At 40.0% G+C, this 17,611-nt stretch overlaps 1 protein-coding gene across 10 annotated transcripts in view; it reads left to right on the top strand.

Moving 5' to 3' along the window:
* Nucleotides 1–17,611, top strand: part of LOC107590590 (RNA binding fox-1 homolog 1) — a 183,623-nt gene that overhangs the window by 125,513 nt on the left and 40,499 nt on the right. For 8 of the 10 annotated variants that reach the window (XM_016279446.1, XM_016279451.1, XM_016279450.1 and 5 more), the window contains exon 2: nucleotides 5,025–5,267. In XM_016279446.1, coding sequence (XP_016134932.1) covers nucleotides 5,025–5,267 — 243 coding nt within the window. Of the gene's footprint in view, nucleotides 1–69; nucleotides 178–5,024; nucleotides 5,268–17,611 lie in introns of those variants that run through there. The other 2 variants (XM_016279448.1, XM_016279442.1) reach the window with 1 other exon arrangement.

The following is a 17,611-nucleotide window of genomic DNA, read 5'->3' as shown; positions in this document are numbered from 1 at the left end:
CCCCTCCCTTCCCTCCCACTCACATACTCACACACTCACTCTCCCTCTCGCTACACACAGCGGTGAACACACACCCTCATCTATAATTGATGCTTGCTTTAGGCAGATGCTGCAGGGATTGGGACTAAGGCAGCTGCTTAGTTTATGGAGGAAAAGGGGAGCAAGATGGTGGAACAGGTATTTTTTCACCGTTATTCTGCTTACCAAGCGCATTACTGCATTTTTTCTCCTCCTGCCCATCTTCCTTTTGTGCTGTGGCTGCACAGTAGAGCGGGTGGCTTGTGTATGACAGCGTTCGAGTGTGTGTGTGCGAGAGAGAGTGTGCGCTTTGAAGAAAGAGGGAGCCCCCTTCAGCAATTCTTTTTCAGGCTGCCTTATCAGCAGCTGTTTTGCTTTCTATCTCTATTTTCACACTTTTCATCGTCTCGTTATTTCTCGTTTCTCTTCAGTCCATCTCCAAGCTCCATTCGGGTCGATCTAGGTGGCTTAACTCACAAATTTGTCAGCCACGAATATTTCAATGAGCCGGATTCTGTCATCCACCCTGAGAGAGTGAGTGAGAGAGGCAGGCGAGAGTTAGACGCGCTGCTCTTCAAACGGTTTATTTGGCTGCGTAATAGTCAAACACTACCGCCCCAAAATGTTCTGACACATACCGCTTTAGTGCTGCTGCGCTCCACCTGGCTTTCTATCATTTTTAAGGCATTAGTGTGCGGTTCAACTCAACGCGACCGTGAGCCGCCTCTATTCGCGTGCATGCGAAATTTAGTGTGACTTCTCGCCTACGGAGCGAGGGAGGAGTAGCCTCGTTGTGTGTGAAATTATATTTGCAAAGTGTTGTAAAAAGCCCTTTACTAAAACAAAGCCGCTTTTTTTTTTATAGCTGCGTATGTTTTGTAAGTATTTGCCTGGAAGCTGAGCACAGTAAAGTGATGAATCCAGCGCGCTGCCACGTAAAACATATTTCAGTCCTCCAAATGTGGTTCTCATTAGGGTGGAGGCCAAAGCATTTAGCTAAGTCTGACTGTCTGCCATTGCCTTTTTTCTCCCAGTGTTTGCCAGCAGCTATTTTACGAGGGCCTCCAAAAAATCTCTGCACGACTATAATGACCACAAATGTAGAGCTCCCAGCAGACCTGCACCGACAGGGGCTTCCCAAGTTCCCACACCGTGGAGGCACCTCTGTCTTTTCGCTAACTTTCCTTCCGCCCTCCCCTTAACGTCTGTGACACTTGTGCATAAAGAGTTTAGCACTCCTGATCAAATGAAAGTCTAATTATGGCGTGGTGTGCCCGCTCTTGAATATCAATGCGCTATGCGAAGTGCTGATGGTGTTAATGGGAAACAGTGTGATGTGTGTAACATCTGCTTAAGGAACAGCAGGGATTTTTTACAAGGTCCCGTTTACAGAGTAGCAAGATGCAGCTTCCCTCCTGGCTCTCATCGACACGTTCGACTCGCCAAGAATGAAAATCTTGTCATTATTTACACGTTCCAAAGCTGTGTGACTGATGTCTGTGGAACCCAAAAGGTGAATTTTTGAAGAATATACTGGCTGGTCTTTTCAACATTTAAACATTTGGCAGATGCTTTTATCCAAAGCAATTTACATTGCACTCAAGGATTACATTTTTATTAGTTTACACACTCCCTGGGAATCAAACCCATAACCTTGGCGTTGCTAGTACTGTTTGAGCTACAGGAATTCACAATATAATGAAAGTGAATGAGAACTGGACCTGTCAAGCTTCATAAAGGATACAAAAGTGCTGTATAAGTATCATAATTGTGAGATCCATATTCCTTCTATGTATGTGGTATATGCACTATATTAGTAAAATTATAACTTTGTGTGAGGAACAGACCAAAATTTACCCTGTTTTCATTTATTGTCTTCCATTCCAGATGGATTTTGACCATTACAACCAGATCATTGAAACAGAGGTGAAGTTTATTCAGTCCAATTCGTGAACAAATTATTTAGTCCAGTTTTGCAAAGCATATCAAGTGATTCATTGAAAAGATTTCTCTCAAAAGAACTGTTTGTGATTTTAAGCAAATAAATTACATTTCGGTCTGTTCCTCACACAAAACTATCATATCCTATTGTGTAGAAAGTCTAATGGGTTTGGAACAGCATGAGGATGAGGAAATGATGACAGATTTAATTTTTAGACTGGAATATTTCTTTAAATCACAGATAGAGCTCTGAACTTTCTCTCCTTTTATCCTACGCTTTGTACGTAGGGGGTGTTTCTGTGTAGTGTGGCATTATGGTCAGAGGAGCGAAAGTGGTGGGAGAGTGTGATTCGCTTTGTTTTTAGCATGTGCAGTTGTCCCGTGTCAGAGTGTGTTTTCGACAGGCCTGTGGGTGATGGGATCTCTGCCTACATAACTACTGCTTTGGCCTGGAGAAAGAAATGTGTGTGTGTGTGTGTGTGCGTGTGTGTGTTTGAAGTGTGTCACGAAGTGTTTCCTCCTGTAAGAAGGGAAAATCACAAATTAGTTGTCTCTGTTATCTCACTTGTTTCTCCTAGACTGCACTGAAATTAAAAAGAAAAGAAAATAGAGACTTCTTAAAAGGATAATTTACCCAAATATGAAAATTATGTCATAATTTACTTACCTTCCTGTAAGTATTTATTTCTACTGCAGAACAGAAGATATTTTGGGGGGGGAAAAAAAAAATATATATATATATCATTTTGTTGTCTATAAAATGAAATTCAGTGGTGTCTAATGTTGTTTTGAAGTATACTTATTTTCATTGTTGACAAACATTTTTCAATATATGTTATTTTGTGTTCTGCAAAAGAATTTGGAATGATATGATGGTGAGTGAATAAGGACAGAATTTTCATTTTTGGGTGAACTATCCTTTTATGTCATCTGGGTCTCAGATTTTTTATTTTTTATTTTTTGGTACCTTGAAAAATCTGAGCACACTGAAACTGGCAAAGTCTTTCTTGAAGATGAATTTCTTCGAGTCAAAGATATGAATGCAAACACTTCTCATTAAATTCTCCCAAGACAGAATTGTCTGAGCTATACTATGCACATTCATTATGGCTATACCTTTATACTTGTATCTCCACTATTATTAATTGTCAGAAACCTCTGACAGTGTTGTTACTGTTAACGGAAACTATTAAAAATTGTTTTTGTTAATTGAATTAAGCTGAAATGAAATACAATATCAAATATAAAAAAAGGAGTAAAAAAATAAAGCTAAGGATAAATATATTTTAAAAAATAACAAAAGCACATACCTAAATTATTAAAACTTAAGCTAAAATTAAAATGAACACAGAAAAGCTCATTCAAAATATGAATATATTCTATAATAGTATATAAATAATACCAAAATGACACTGACCTCTAAGCATTAACATTTTCCAGTATGCTGTACAGAACAAAAGCACACCATCTAGTTCTACAAAACCCAGACGAATAATGCTATCATCACCTGAAGTCTAAACAAATAGTGTCCCCATCAAATCCACACAGCTGTTTAGATGAATGTATTTTTCATGAAACATCCTCATTATCTCTGTTTCGGTGCATCACATGACCCATGCCTGTTGTGTGTGTTTGCATTCTTCTAATCTGCCATTGTTTATTGATGGCGAGCGCTAATTTAGCCGGCTTTTTGGTCTCTTGGGCGCGGCATGCAAAGTGGCGGTTTAGCGTTGATTCTGTGTGCGGGGTAGAGAGACGTCTCCACGCATAAGTGGATAATCTGGGTGCTGGGAGGTGGATGAATTGGTCCTGATCAAATAAGAAAGCTCTTCCTGAGATAAAGGTCTGATGTGTGTTGTGTATGGAACACATTTGTCCATGGGTGTCCCTTGTTCATTTGTTGTCGGTCTGGTGCATGCTAACACTAATTGAATTAGCCCAGCTGTATGAGTGAACTTGTGTCTGAAGCCGAGCGTGTGCTTCGCTAATGGTTTACAAACAGAGAGCACGACTGATGCGAGATGTAGCGTGTGTTATGTGGAGCTCATATAAAGACCAAAAGTATGTGGAAACCCCTTATAATGAGCATGTTTGATGCATAAAATCATGTATACAAGCATGTCTAACCTCTTGAGTCTAAATGAGAGCAAATCCCATGATGCAGTGTCAGGTGGAAAATAGGGATAAAGCCGAATAGTAACTTTAAAACAATAATGAATTCTACTGAATAATAGGGAATACAAATATAACTTTAATAGAGTTATATTTTCATGAACATATTTCAAATTATGAATCTAAAGCCCATATGACTAAACTGTAAATGTCTTGAATTAGTCTGTGCACAGTGTGATTTCAAGTTCAAATTGGATGGTGTCCTTTTATTTTTAATTGTCTTTGTATAAACAAAAATAGCATTAAACAAAGATACTATATAATTCATGTTTTTTGCTATATCTATATTCATATTTTAAACTTTGCAAGCAAGATATATGATAACATGTTTCTGTAGTTTCTGCAGCAGTAGTGATGCTTCAGAATCTGTTTTAGTACAAATAAAATAGTACGAACGAGAAAAAAAAAGTGTTCAATCTGATTTGTTATTTTCAGGATGTTGAGGAAGCTCTTTTTGGAGTCTCTTTTTTAATGAAGAATTTTAAGACTGGCCTTTTTTATAATGAATCAATATGAATAAAATGATTCAGTTATATGCTTGTGCGTATTTGTAGCTTAAAAGTAGTTATACTGTAAGTTGTCACACTCTCCTGGTTTAGCTATGTAACCTGCATAAAGGATCAGTGAACGAATCTGAATGAATCTTTTAGGTGGGTTAAAAAAAACTAAGATGAATAAAAAATGTAACACATATTTACAAATAAATAAAGCTGGCAAAAAAATAGCTATTGTAGCAGCTTAAAGAGTTCAAAGAGTGAATGGCTTTCAATGTCCAGTGTTTTGAAATTAAATGCAGATATGGATGTGCTGTTCAGATGTCCACATACTTTTGGTCATTTAGTGAACTATGCTAACACGGCACTAACGTTTTGCTGGCGTTCTCTGTTTTTCAGGGTAATCAAGACGCCCCAGCACCCCCAGAAACCATGGCCCAGCCTTACCCATCAGCCCAGTTCGCTCCCCCTCAGAACGGCATTCCTGCTGAGTACACGCCGTCCCACCCTCACCCAACTCCGGACTACTCTGGCCAGACCCCCGGGGCAGAGCACACGCTGAACATGTACACCCCTGCCCAGACGCACAGTGAGCCCAGCGGACCAGACAACAGCGTACAGACGGTCTCCGGCACAGCCACAGTAAGCACCGATCTCTACAGTATATCTCTCTCTTTCTCCCTCGCTTATATCTCTGACACTTCTTGATGGCATTGCTCGTCACGGTTCAGGTTTTTTGGATTGTGTTGTGGATTGAGGTGCCCTCCGTGATCTGTCCTCCAAGGACATCAGTGCTGTAGCCCGCCTTAATATTTCATATGTTTCAGGGCATTTCCATGAATAATTGACTATCTTTGTGTTATTTCACCAACTCTGAGTACAAAGTGCTCTCGCTAAATTTAGTTTAGTGACATTTTTACTCTAGGTTTTAAAAATAATTTCAAGAGCATTTTCTGTCCCCAAATGGTAAGATTTAGTGTTATTCTGCATGGTAACAGAGAATCAAGAATGTGGTTTATTAGTTAGTTTATTAGTTATTAGTTTATTAGTTCTCCCAAAAATCTAATGTAATTATTTTCTCACCTTCATGTCCTGATTGATTTAGTATTTTATATTAAAGGCATAAGAAAATGTAAAATCATATAATTTATATATATATATATATATATATATATATATATATATATATTTATATATTTTTAACAATCAGATGACAGCTGGGATGAGCCTGGGGGCTTCTTGCCCCATGGTAAAGGGGCAGTATGGCCCATTTTCATGATTGTCATTACTTTGAATTGTGCAATATAAACTAAATTAGCAAATATTTGCATTTATTTCACCTAATTTTATCTGAGAAAATACATCAGCACCCTGTAAATGCTAAAGTTCTCTGTAAATGTAATACAATTTGACAGACAGTAAATCCGTACTGTTCATCCCCACGTGTGAACTTCATTTATGATTTTTGGAGCTAAACAAATGCAGGGATTAAAGTTACGTCGCTACAATGGATTTCCGTCAGTTCATAAAGACAGTCACTTGCTTCATTCCTGAATGATTCAGCCGTTCGTACGAATCAGTTGAATGAATGATTCAGTGATAAAATCATTGACTTGCCGCCACCTGCTGGTGGATTTAGTTTAAATTTTAGCGTATAATTTCAGTTATTTGAATCATATTTCTGTATTCAAAATGTTATATTTAAAACATTAATCTCCACATTAATTTATGAATGTAATTGCACTCATGCCACCTCTGAGCCTCATTAAACGTCTGAAAATGTACCTACAAGCCACTTTTGTGTTCTTCTGTGCCACCTCTGTAGTACAAATTCATTTATTAATACTAATTTCATATGATTGGTAACTTATTTGTCTTATTCTACTTCTTATTATATTGCAGGGGTTAAAGCAAAAAAAATTATTTTGACTGAAAATTATTCTTCGACCAAACCCCATTCCTCAGCCATACCTGTCACACACCCAGTTTAGGAGCAGTTTTTTTCTTCTTGTAATTAGGAGCACTTGTCCTCCTAATTTAAAAATTTAGGAGCACCTTCTAATCAATAATAAAAAATTCTGATCAAAAATCAGCCTTCCTACGAGGTGACATTTGACTCCTTAAAGTGACTTACAGGAGTATTTTCTTTTTACCTTTGTAATGGCATCATTTTCATCTGTCAAATTCAAAAATGTACGTTTATAATCTTTTTAAAATTTCTATTTAAAACATAGGATAAGACAAATAAGTTACCAATCATATGAAATTAGTATAATCAATTAATTTGTACTACAGAGGTGGCACAGAAGAACACAAAAGTGGCTTATAGGTACATTTTCAGACGTTTAATGAGGCTCAGCGGTAGCATGAGTGCAATTAAATTCATAAATTCATGTGGAGATTAATGTTTTAAATATAACATTTTGAATACAGAAATATGATTCAAATAACTGAAAATATACGCTAAAATTGAAACTAAATCCACCAGCAGGTGGCGGCAAGTCACTGATTTGATCACTGAATCATTCATTCAATTGATTCGTTCGAACTGCTGAATCATTCAGGAATGAAGCAAGTCTTTATGAATTGACGGAAATCCGTCGTAGCGACGGAACTTTAATCCCTGCAAATGTGGTCACTATGTTGTACGGCACAAGCTTTCGTGCTGCGTTGGAAAAAAAAACAGAATGCAGGTTTGGAGCTATGTGAGGGTGAGAAAATAGTAAAAAAAAAAGTTTAATTGAGGTTGAACCATTCCTTAGAAAGTGCAAAATTTTACTCATTTTAACTCCTTTTTTGTTCAACAGACAGAATGTTTAAACCGTTTCACTGATTTAAAGGAAAATGTGAGCTTTCTTTCGAACAGCGGCCAGACTTTCATTGCCTATCCTACCTTAGTGTTCAAATTTCTTTTTTAGTGCCAGAGCAGAAGGGAACAAAACCACATCTGGAAAAGCCATTATTTCCCCCCCTGCCTCTCTCCTTCTCCCTCTGACTGTCTATCACTTTCCTAGACGAGTGTTATGGAGAGAAAGCAAAACTTTACAGACATCCAAAGCTATGACCTCATGTGGCTAGAGCTGTTTTTAGATCCAAGTCATTCATCACAACTGATCCTTCATCTGCAAACAAAAGAGGCCTAGACTGTGATACTTCCCCTGTTCGCATCTTTTCTTTGTTTGTTGGAGTTGGTGATAACCAATGAGCCCCCAGAGGGATGTTTTTTATATAGTAATAGATGGTTTTCATTTCTGTTTTGATAGAGGACCGTGCATTCCCGCCATATTCTCAGTGGTCAGTGTGTATGAGAGCTTGTGGATTTCTGAAATGTTCATTTCGAATGTGAACACATACAAACTTATTGTAAAGTGTTACTAAAATAATATATTATAGGTTGCTTGTTGAAAGTAAATGCTGTTCCATATGCATTTCAGAAATACACTAAGTTTCGTTAGAAGTCAATAAAAAAATTTTTTTTAAAGAAATTGGTTTCCACAAAAATATTACGCAGCACAACCTTTTTAACATTTGATAATAATAGGAAAATTTCTTGAGCACCAAATCAGCATATTACAGTGATTGCTAAATGATCGTGTGACATTGGATACTGCTGAAAATTCAGCTTTGCCATCACACAGGTAAATTACATATTAAAATGAATATATTCACATTGAAAACAGTTATTTTAAATTATAGTAATATTTCACATCATTAATAATGTTTACTGAATTTTTGATAAAGGAATGCAGCCTTGGTGAGCATAGCGTTTTCAAAAGCATTAAAAAATCTTGCAGACCCCAAACTTTTGAACAGTTACATAAGTTCACATTTGTTTAGAATTAACAATGAACAATATTTTATTTATAAATTAACATTATCTTAAATGGATTAATGCTGTAAAGAAATGTTCCTTGTTATTTCATGCCTACTGTAGAAGCTAATGAATAAATTGAAACGAAATGTTAGTATATTTATCTTAACATACTTTTCATTAACCAAGTAATATCTGCATCTAAGTTTGTAATATTTTTTAATTGCTTAAAAAATAACTACAATAATGCAGCAGAAATAATTTTTAATTATTGTCTGCTACCAACAGTTTTGTTACGACTGTTATTATTAATTGTCACCTTCTTTTCAGGACATTAGTCATCAAATTCTCAGTAAACACCACGGGTGTAATGATGGTCACAGATGCAGGGGTGGACCTTTAATTTAACTGACCTGAGTGGTTGTTAAATCCAGCCCACTCACAGATCATTTCGAGTTCATTTAGTTTCAGACAATACAGAAATTGGTGATGTCCAAGTGGGTGAATTGTATACTCTGTAATTAGCCCGTGCATTGCCGCCAGCTTGACCCATTCAGGCCGGTTTGTGGGCAGTGTGTGAACATGATAGCCAGGCATTATATCGTTGACTGTAATCAGCCAATCATAGTGACACAGAGGCACTGCTTCCTCTCAAATTACCTTTTGCCTGTAGGTGTCACTGTTGGCTAGTGTTGCTTCAGATGGATGAATGATTTATTTGATCTCATATTTAAAAAATATTTTCTAAAAAGGACGTCTCACCAACGGTGTTTGACTAATCAGTGTAGATGTCAGCTCAGTGTGACGGCTTGCTGCTCTGACTCCTGACGCTCTTCATTGGCCCTCTTCCCCCATGTGTTCCCGAGAGAAACGGCCCCGGCATGCCCATCCTCATCCAGCCGGAGTGAGAGCTGCCATTCCTTAAGGGTGGACATGTGTGGAATGGGTCATACTCGGACATCTTGCAGAACAGCCCCTTCTCAGCCCCTCTGGTGCAGCTTTTGAGGGTCGACGGATGGTTGTGACCTCACAGATGATGGTGGACTTTGACTTAGACAGTTACTGCTTTTCATCCAAGTAATGTTGCTGTGCTGAAAATAGCAACATCGCCGATGTACTTTATTTGTCTTTTTTGCCTCCGTGGTTTACTGAGTGCAGGAAATCCTCAGTGTTGTACCTCTGCACTATTGTGAGGTTGTTTGTGCAAGAGAACATCTTCACAAATGAGCTCTGAAGCACTGAACACTGTGGCTGCCATATGTTTATCTTCCACAAATGCTTGGTTTTTGTTTTCCTGCTCACGTAAAATCAACAATGCAGCAAAATATGCGTTTGTTATAATGAACGACTATTAATGAATCTTTTGATACCAAAAAAGATTAACTGGAAGCCTTTTTTGTGTTTGTTATTGTTTTTCCCTCCATGTTGGAGTCCTCTGCCAGTGAGAAGAGTGCGGCACAGATGGCACGCTATGTAAACTGTCAGCCGTATGCATGCTATATACACATACACACACACACACACACACACAGAGACGCTGTATTTTTACCTGGCACACATCCCAGAATTGATCCAAGAAAGGAATGAAAATATTCTTCTCTTTTTAGCTAGGTTAACTAAGTAGCTGGCCATATTCCTATGTATATACATAAAATGTATAGGGGAATAAAATGTGCATATAAATGTGCATATTTTCCCTATATATAAAACCAGTATATAACCAGTCAAATATTTTCCTTTTGAAGGATTTTTTCCAGTGTGAGGAATAATTGCGTCAGCCATTGATTCATGGGGGAGTTTTTGTTTAATTATGTGTTTGAAAGGAGCATGAGGGGCATGAAGAAAATTGCATTTGCCTACTAAATATACATTATGTAAAACTATACATACAATTTGTATTAATGAATTAATTTATTTATTTGTGTGTATGTGTGTGCTTGTTTTGACTTGACTTAATTGTGAAACACTTTGGCAACCTACAGGTGAGGACATTTGACTGGTCCTCACTAGTTACAAAGGCTATTGTTAAAACCAGCCAAAAGATGTTTTTTATTTAAATCTAGTGTTTTGCACATGTTTCTGTGATGGGTAAGTTTAGGGGTAGGGGTTGGGTTAGGTCATAAAATCAATGGAAGGCTATGCAATGTCCTCACTAATATAGCAAAACAAACGTGTGTGTGTGTGTATACTAACGATTAACTCCTGGCTGAAATGGATGTGTCAGCGCGCACCAGCAGGCGTGCGATCTCCAAATCCAGTGCAAGCTTATGCAGATGATGTGGAAATATTGTCACGAGATGAGAGTGTAATTCATAATATGCTTCTTCGTACAGATGACTTCATAAGGTGGTCTGGTTTGGATATGAAACATACAAAGTGTGCTGCGTTTTATGAAAGACGGAGTGGAGGAAATAGATGGTATAGGTCAAAGTCTGACAAACCCCCGGTCTTTGCATTACCACATAAACCTATCCGTCTATATGAACGTCATGAAACCTATCCTTATCTGGGGCATAAATTCAACGTTAGCGGTGACTGGGAGAAACAGGTTACAGAGCTGTGTCATGAATTTACCTGAAGACTTGCACTGATTGACTCTTCCCCTCTCCCCATAATGATGAAGATCGAGGCTATCAGATTGATTGCAACAGCTAAAATTCAACTTCTATTTATGAATGTTCATATTCCGCAATGCACACTTTCAACACTGAACGATGAAATGGTAAAGCTAGCGAGAAAATGTCTCTGCCTCAATAGCCATACAACCCGAGATATTATTTTCCAGTCGCGCCGAGACGGCGGTCTCGGTGTCCCAAACATTGAATGGATTTATACTGCCTCCAGAATAGGTCATCTTCTTAATATGCTGAATAACGACGATACATCTGTCAGAGAGTTGGCACATGAGTCACTTTTTCTACATCTACAGTGGCGCAAAATACCGGCTGCTTCGTGCAACGAGCCCCAGTTTCTTGGATTTAAATTAAAACCGAATGGAAAATTGGACATCAAAACAGCCGTATTTGGAGTATGCTCTTATTGACTGGATTTAAATGATCTTTGCCAACGTACAGGACTGCAGCTCTCTTGGCAAGGACCTGACGGAGCGGTAGCAGCTCTTAATGAGAACATAATAACAGACCCGCATATCTCTACTCCAGCGGTACTCAACACCGAAAGTACACCTCGTCAACTATGGACTAATAATGTAAGAGCCTCACTTCTTCACCTCAGAAAAACCCAAAATGCTCAGCACTGGATGGGCTTGAAACTACAGGGAAAATTAGCACTTCTCCAGTCGGCTGACCACTCAGTATCCCACTCTGTTTTGACAAACTTTTCAATCTCAGAGGATATTCTAATTTGTATGATTAAAGCACGACTACAATGTCTTCCAACTATGTACAATCTGTCAATATGGTACCCGTCAAATTACAGCTCCTACTGTCTGTTACATCAAAGTCAACAGGAAAATGAAACGGTTGCCCACATCTTAAATGGATGTTGTTGTTACAAAGGACTGTATGTGTCCAGACACGATCGCCTGGTTGATTTGATTGTAAAGGACTTGAAAACAATACATAAAGACAGTAAGTTTTACCAGCATACTACTGTTGAATTGAATTGGTTTTATGACAACACATTTGACAGTGACTATTTAAAAAAAAAAATCCAAACACTCCTGACATTGTGATTGTAAACAAGGCTTTGAACTCTGTATTTGTCATTGAGGTTGGCTGTTGTTTTGATCTGTATTTGGATACCTGCTATCTTTCCAAATTGCTGAAATATCAGCCATTGGTTGAAGCCATCCATCAACTTGACTATCATTGTAAGTTAATTACCCTAGTATTTGGAAGTTTAGGTCATGTGCACAAGAATGTGATTAAAGGACTGCAGTTGAGTGGATTACAAAAAAAGAAAGCAAAAAAACTCACAAAATGTTGTTCAGTTTCAGCCACTATAGGGAGTAGGAAAATATGTAAACGAAGATGTTTTGTCTATCCTTGAGTGCTGAATGTTATAAATATAAGGACTTGTGAATGTATGTTAGCCGTGTGTACCTGTCATCTTGCAAACTGACTTCCCAAGGTATTTGGATTCCATTTTTGTTGCTTGTCTTGTGGATCCAAATAAAAGAAGAAAATGTGTGTGTGTGAAATTTTCTCCAAGTTCTTTTCACATAACATAGGTAAACATAAACTCCCTCCTGTATCAATGACGGCTGATGCAATTATTCCACATTCCCCACACTGGAAAAATTCCTTGAAAAAGGAAATATTTTACTGCCACTTTACGCTCCAAGTCCTCACTGTTCTTTGTTAGGTTATCTTTTTCTGTCCAGCGCTGCCATTTGTGTGTCCGTGTGGGCTCTTATACTCCAGCGGCTGTGTGTTTTTGTGTGTGTGTGTGTGTGTGTGTGTGTGTGTGTGTCAGAGCACACACCGGCAGCCCTGTCACTGTTTGCCGTTTAGCACTCTGTGTGAGATCAATGAATGGTAAACACTCACAACTCTGTGAGTCCCCAATCAGTAATTGAGTAGGTTCCCCAGACTGATCTGCTGTCCTCCCTCACATCCCTGTCCTTATCACTCCATCTTTCCCTTACCCTTCCTTCCTACAAGGAGCAACACAATCTCTGGCTCCCTGGAAATGGCCACAGAGGACTCTTTCTTTTTTTTGGAATCGATCACGATTTCTCACGATTGTTTGAATTATGAAAGCAGGATTTAAAGGCGAGTTTGATGACTGGATATTTCAGCATGCACTGTGAATGCGATCCAAAATGCGTTCCGCTTCTGCCGCCGGCCTCTATTTTATTCCTATAGATTTATTCCTTTTTCCCCATCTCATCCCATCACCCCGAGATCAGTCACCGTGGCCTCCGGCTCCCCATGGCAACTAGAAAGGGGAGGAATCGATTAATTGATTTTGGAATCAATTAATTGAGCCATTAAGGCAGCCATATGCACAGAGCATGAAATGAGATCTTTAAAACAGCACATATGGCCGCCAACCGCGCCGTGCCTCAACTTAAAGACCCGCTGCATTCCTTCCTATACTTTTATTGAAAGAGAAGTAAATGGAAAAGCATATTTCCAATTATAACACCCCTGGTGTCTCTTCTACAGAGGCCCGCTTGCCTCACGACGCCATTAAACAGAGCCTCCCGCAATAGGAAAAGTGCAATTTTGTTAAAGCAATAAAGACGGCACACATCTTGTCAGTTTTACATTGGAAGGTTTACTACACTGCTTTAGCGTTTTATCTTCCGTTTTTCTTTGTTCTCTGCCTTGAGGAGTGGGTGTTCTTTTGTTTATGACTTGTAATAACACAAGACAGATTTCTTTCCCCCTTCCACTTCTGCAGCCTTTCATATATTGAAAGTCTAGTATTTTTCAAGAGCTCTCTCTCATGTTTTCCCCCCACCCTTGCGTTTCAGTCGGGTGAGTATATCTTGCTAAATCGATTAATTGATTTTGGAATCAATTAATTGAGCCATTAAGGCAGCCATATGCACAGAGCATGAAATGAGATCTTTAAAACAGCACATATGGCCGCCAACCGCGCCGTGCCTCAACCTAAAGACCCGCTGCATTCCTTCCTATACTTTTATTGAAAGAGAAGTAAATGGAAAAGCATATTTCCAATTATAACACCCCTGGTGTCTCTTCTACAGAGGCCCGCTTGCCTCACGACGCCATTAAACAGAGCCTCCCGCAATAGGAAAAGTGCAATTTTGTTAAAGCAATAAAGACGGCACACATCTTGTCAGTTTTACATTGGAAGGTTTACTACACTGCTTTAGCGTTTTATCTTCCGTTTTTCTTCGTTCTCTGCCTTGAGGAGTGGGTGTTCTTTTGTTTATGACTTGTAATAACACAAGACAGATTTCTTTCCCCCTTCCACTTCTGCAGCCTTTCATATATTGAAAGTCTAGTATTTTTCAAGAGCTCTCTCTCATGTTTTCCCCCCACCCTTGCGTTTCAGTCGGGTGAGTATATCTTGCTGCCTGTACAAACATTATGTTGACACAATATTCATATTTACAGTCCCAGCAAGCCATTCTTTATTCTTCATTTGAGCTTTGCTTTTTTGACTCTTTTTGAGGTGCTTTTGTCAGAGTTGCCCTGAGCACCGCCTGATTTAAATAACAATGCCACACACGCACAGACACATGGTCCGTTCCATTGCCAGTAATTCCAGTGAAGCTTGCTTTAACAGTCCTGAGCATCTGTAATGTCAGAAAGGCAGTTGTTACACTGGGACTCGGCCATTCTTTTGTTCCAGACAATATGATTTCCAGAGCGTTTGAAGCATGACAGGACAGCTGCAGCAAGCAGAAAGTTTAAAAAATATCTCTGGGCATAACTGCAGTCTTGAGGCAGAGCCTCCACTCCCCTTTCTCAAGCGGCACAAAGTAAAATAAATGCACATAAATTCACATACATGTACACATGCTCATGTTAACACACATAATGGATGAATTACATTTAAGTGAGCACCACTACGGCCTCACTTCAAAGGGTAGAACACTTAAAGTCAAGTTTGGTGTAGTGAAAATGCACATTTATGAGAGCATAATCATTCATTGTGAATAAATCATTCTTTTGAACTAGATCTTTTTAATGAATAAATTGATTCAGTTCACAAAATTGACCTAAATGATTAATTCATGAATTCTTGAAATGATTCACGTCACGAGTTCAACTTACTGATCACATCTGGTTAACATCTCACTGAAGGAGAATATTATACAATATTATATTGTAATTATTATAAAGTAAATAATAATGTAAGTATAGTAATATTGTTGAATAGCAGCTTACATTTTTATTTGTTCATATGACTTCAAAAGACTTTGAAATGTTCACTGCCATTCAAAAGTTTGGAGTCAGGAAATTAAGAAATTAACACTTTCAGCAAGGGCTCATTAAATTGATTAAAAGTAAAGACTTTGTTACAAAAACAAAAGTATTTCAGTTATTTTTTTGGTATAATTTAATCAAAGAATCCTTAAAAAATATTTTACATGAAAATTTTTAAACATATTAAAATAGAAAACGTCTCGGTTACGTATGTAACCCTCGTTCCCTGAAGGAGGGAACCAAGATGTCACGTCGGTGACCGACGAATTGGGATCTCTCACAGCGTGAGCATAAAAAGGCAGCCGGTGCAACGCATACCAGGTTTTCGCTGAGGAGCCGAGCCGGTGACCTGGCCGCTCAGCGGTGGTACAGCAGCCGTGGCGACAGGACGTGACGTCTCCGTTCCCTCCTTCAGGGAACGAGGGTTACATACGTAACAGAGACGTTCCCTTTCAGTTGGTCACATGAACTGTCTTTAACTGAAAAATGAGTGTTTACTATTGTCATTTTGCATTATTGACACTATTTTCCTAATTAATGCTGTTCAGTTGCTTTGTCACAATCTGTATTGTTAAAAGCGCTATATAAATAAAGGTAGAAAAATGAAACAACCGCTTAGGTGCCGGAAGATTAGAGGTGATTATAACCCTCTTGGAAATGGCAGAAGTCTGCCTGGGAAACACGGGCTCTGAGGCTATACCGTGGACTTTATACATATGGAATCCACTTAGGTCTCTACATATGGAACCCAGCCCTCTACCGGTTCTCACGGATTCATCATGTGAGGGCCTGGCGTTCCGAAACGTCTGGCTGCCGAGGGGATGGAGGAGCTAGACAGGGTCTACAGTACGGACACTCTGGAGCAGTTTTAGCAAGCCAACATTAAACCGGGGCCTCTCAGTGCCTCTACCCGTTTGAGGTGAGAACACAGGAGGATACCGGCTCCACACGAAGGCTATAGAATCTAGCGAACGTGTTGGGGGTCACCAGCCCGCAGTTCTACAAATATCTCTCAGCGAGGCGCCACGAGCCAGCGCCCAGGAGGATAAAACACTTCTAGTAAAGTGAGCTCGCAACCTGAGCAGGCAGGGCACACCCTGTGCCTGATAAGCAAGGGTGATGGTATCCACAATCTAGTGGGCCGTCCTCTGCTTAGAGGTACCATCTCAAGGCTTGGATGGGACAAAGCAAAGCTATGGCTGGGTCTGCCTCCTCCGGGGGCAGCGCTTGCAGGTTCACTACCTGATCCCTGAAGGGGGTAGTAGGAACCTTGGGAACATAGCCGGGCCGAGGCCTCAGGATTACCTGAGAGTTAGCCGGCCCAAACTCTAGGCACGAATCGTCGACCGAAAATGTGTGCAGGTCCTCTACCCTCTTTATGGAGGCCATTGCAAGCAGGAGCAGAGTTTTCATTGAAAGAAACTTTAGCTCGACTGACTGTAAAGGCTCAAATGGGCCCTGCTGTAGTGCTTTGAGCACTAGAGACAGGTCCCAAGAGGGTATAGAGGGGGGCCGGGGAGGATTTAACCTGCTCGCCCCCCTAAGGAACCTGATGACCAGGTCATGCTTCCCTACCGACTTCCCTTCCATGGGACTTTAAGAGTGGAGGGAGACAGCCTTCGCTCTAACCCTTGCTGCAAAAGTAAAAAGGAAAGCACGACCCTGCTCGGGCATTTCCGGGGGTCTTCTCGGTGAGAAGAACACCATTCGATGAACAGGTTCCAATTCAAGGTGTAAGCGTGTCTCGTAGATTGAGCTCTCACCAAAGTGATGGTGTCAACTTTGGGGTAGGTCACCTAGAACCTCCGCGTCCCGTCCAGGGACCAGACATGAGGTTTCCAGAGGTCTGGACGTGGGTGCCACGGGGTGCCCTGTCTCTGAGTCAGTAGATGCTTCCTCAGAGGAATCTGCCAAGGAGGGGCTGTCACGAGGAGTATTAGTTCCGGGAACCAGGTCCGAGTGGGCCAATAAGGCGCCACGAGCAGGACCTGCTCCTCATCCTCCCTGATTTTTCACAGTGTCTGTGCGAGAAGGCTCACTGGGTGAAGCCAAAGGGCAGGACCTTGTACTGATATGCACGTCCTTCGGACGCGAACCGCAGAAATGGTCTGTGGCGCGGAAGGATCGACACATAAAAGTACGCATCCTCCAGGTCGATTGCTGCAAACCAATCTCGGGGATGGATGCACCCGAAGATGCGTTTCTGCGTCAACATCTTGAATGGTAACCGGTGAAGGGGCTGTAAAACCCCATCTTCATATCGGCTGGAGGGACCGGCTCTATCACGTCCTTCGTGAATCGGATGC

Source organism: Sinocyclocheilus grahami, unplaced genomic scaffold (genome assembly GCF_001515645.1).
Source record: "Sinocyclocheilus grahami isolate Dianchi unplaced genomic scaffold, SAMN03320097.WGS_v1.1 scaffold130.1, whole genome shotgun sequence".
Lineage (NCBI taxonomy): Eukaryota > Metazoa > Chordata > Actinopteri > Cypriniformes > Cyprinidae > Sinocyclocheilus > Sinocyclocheilus grahami.
The sequence above is the reverse complement of the archived record's forward strand: the minus strand, read 5'-3'. Positions and strand labels throughout refer to the sequence as shown.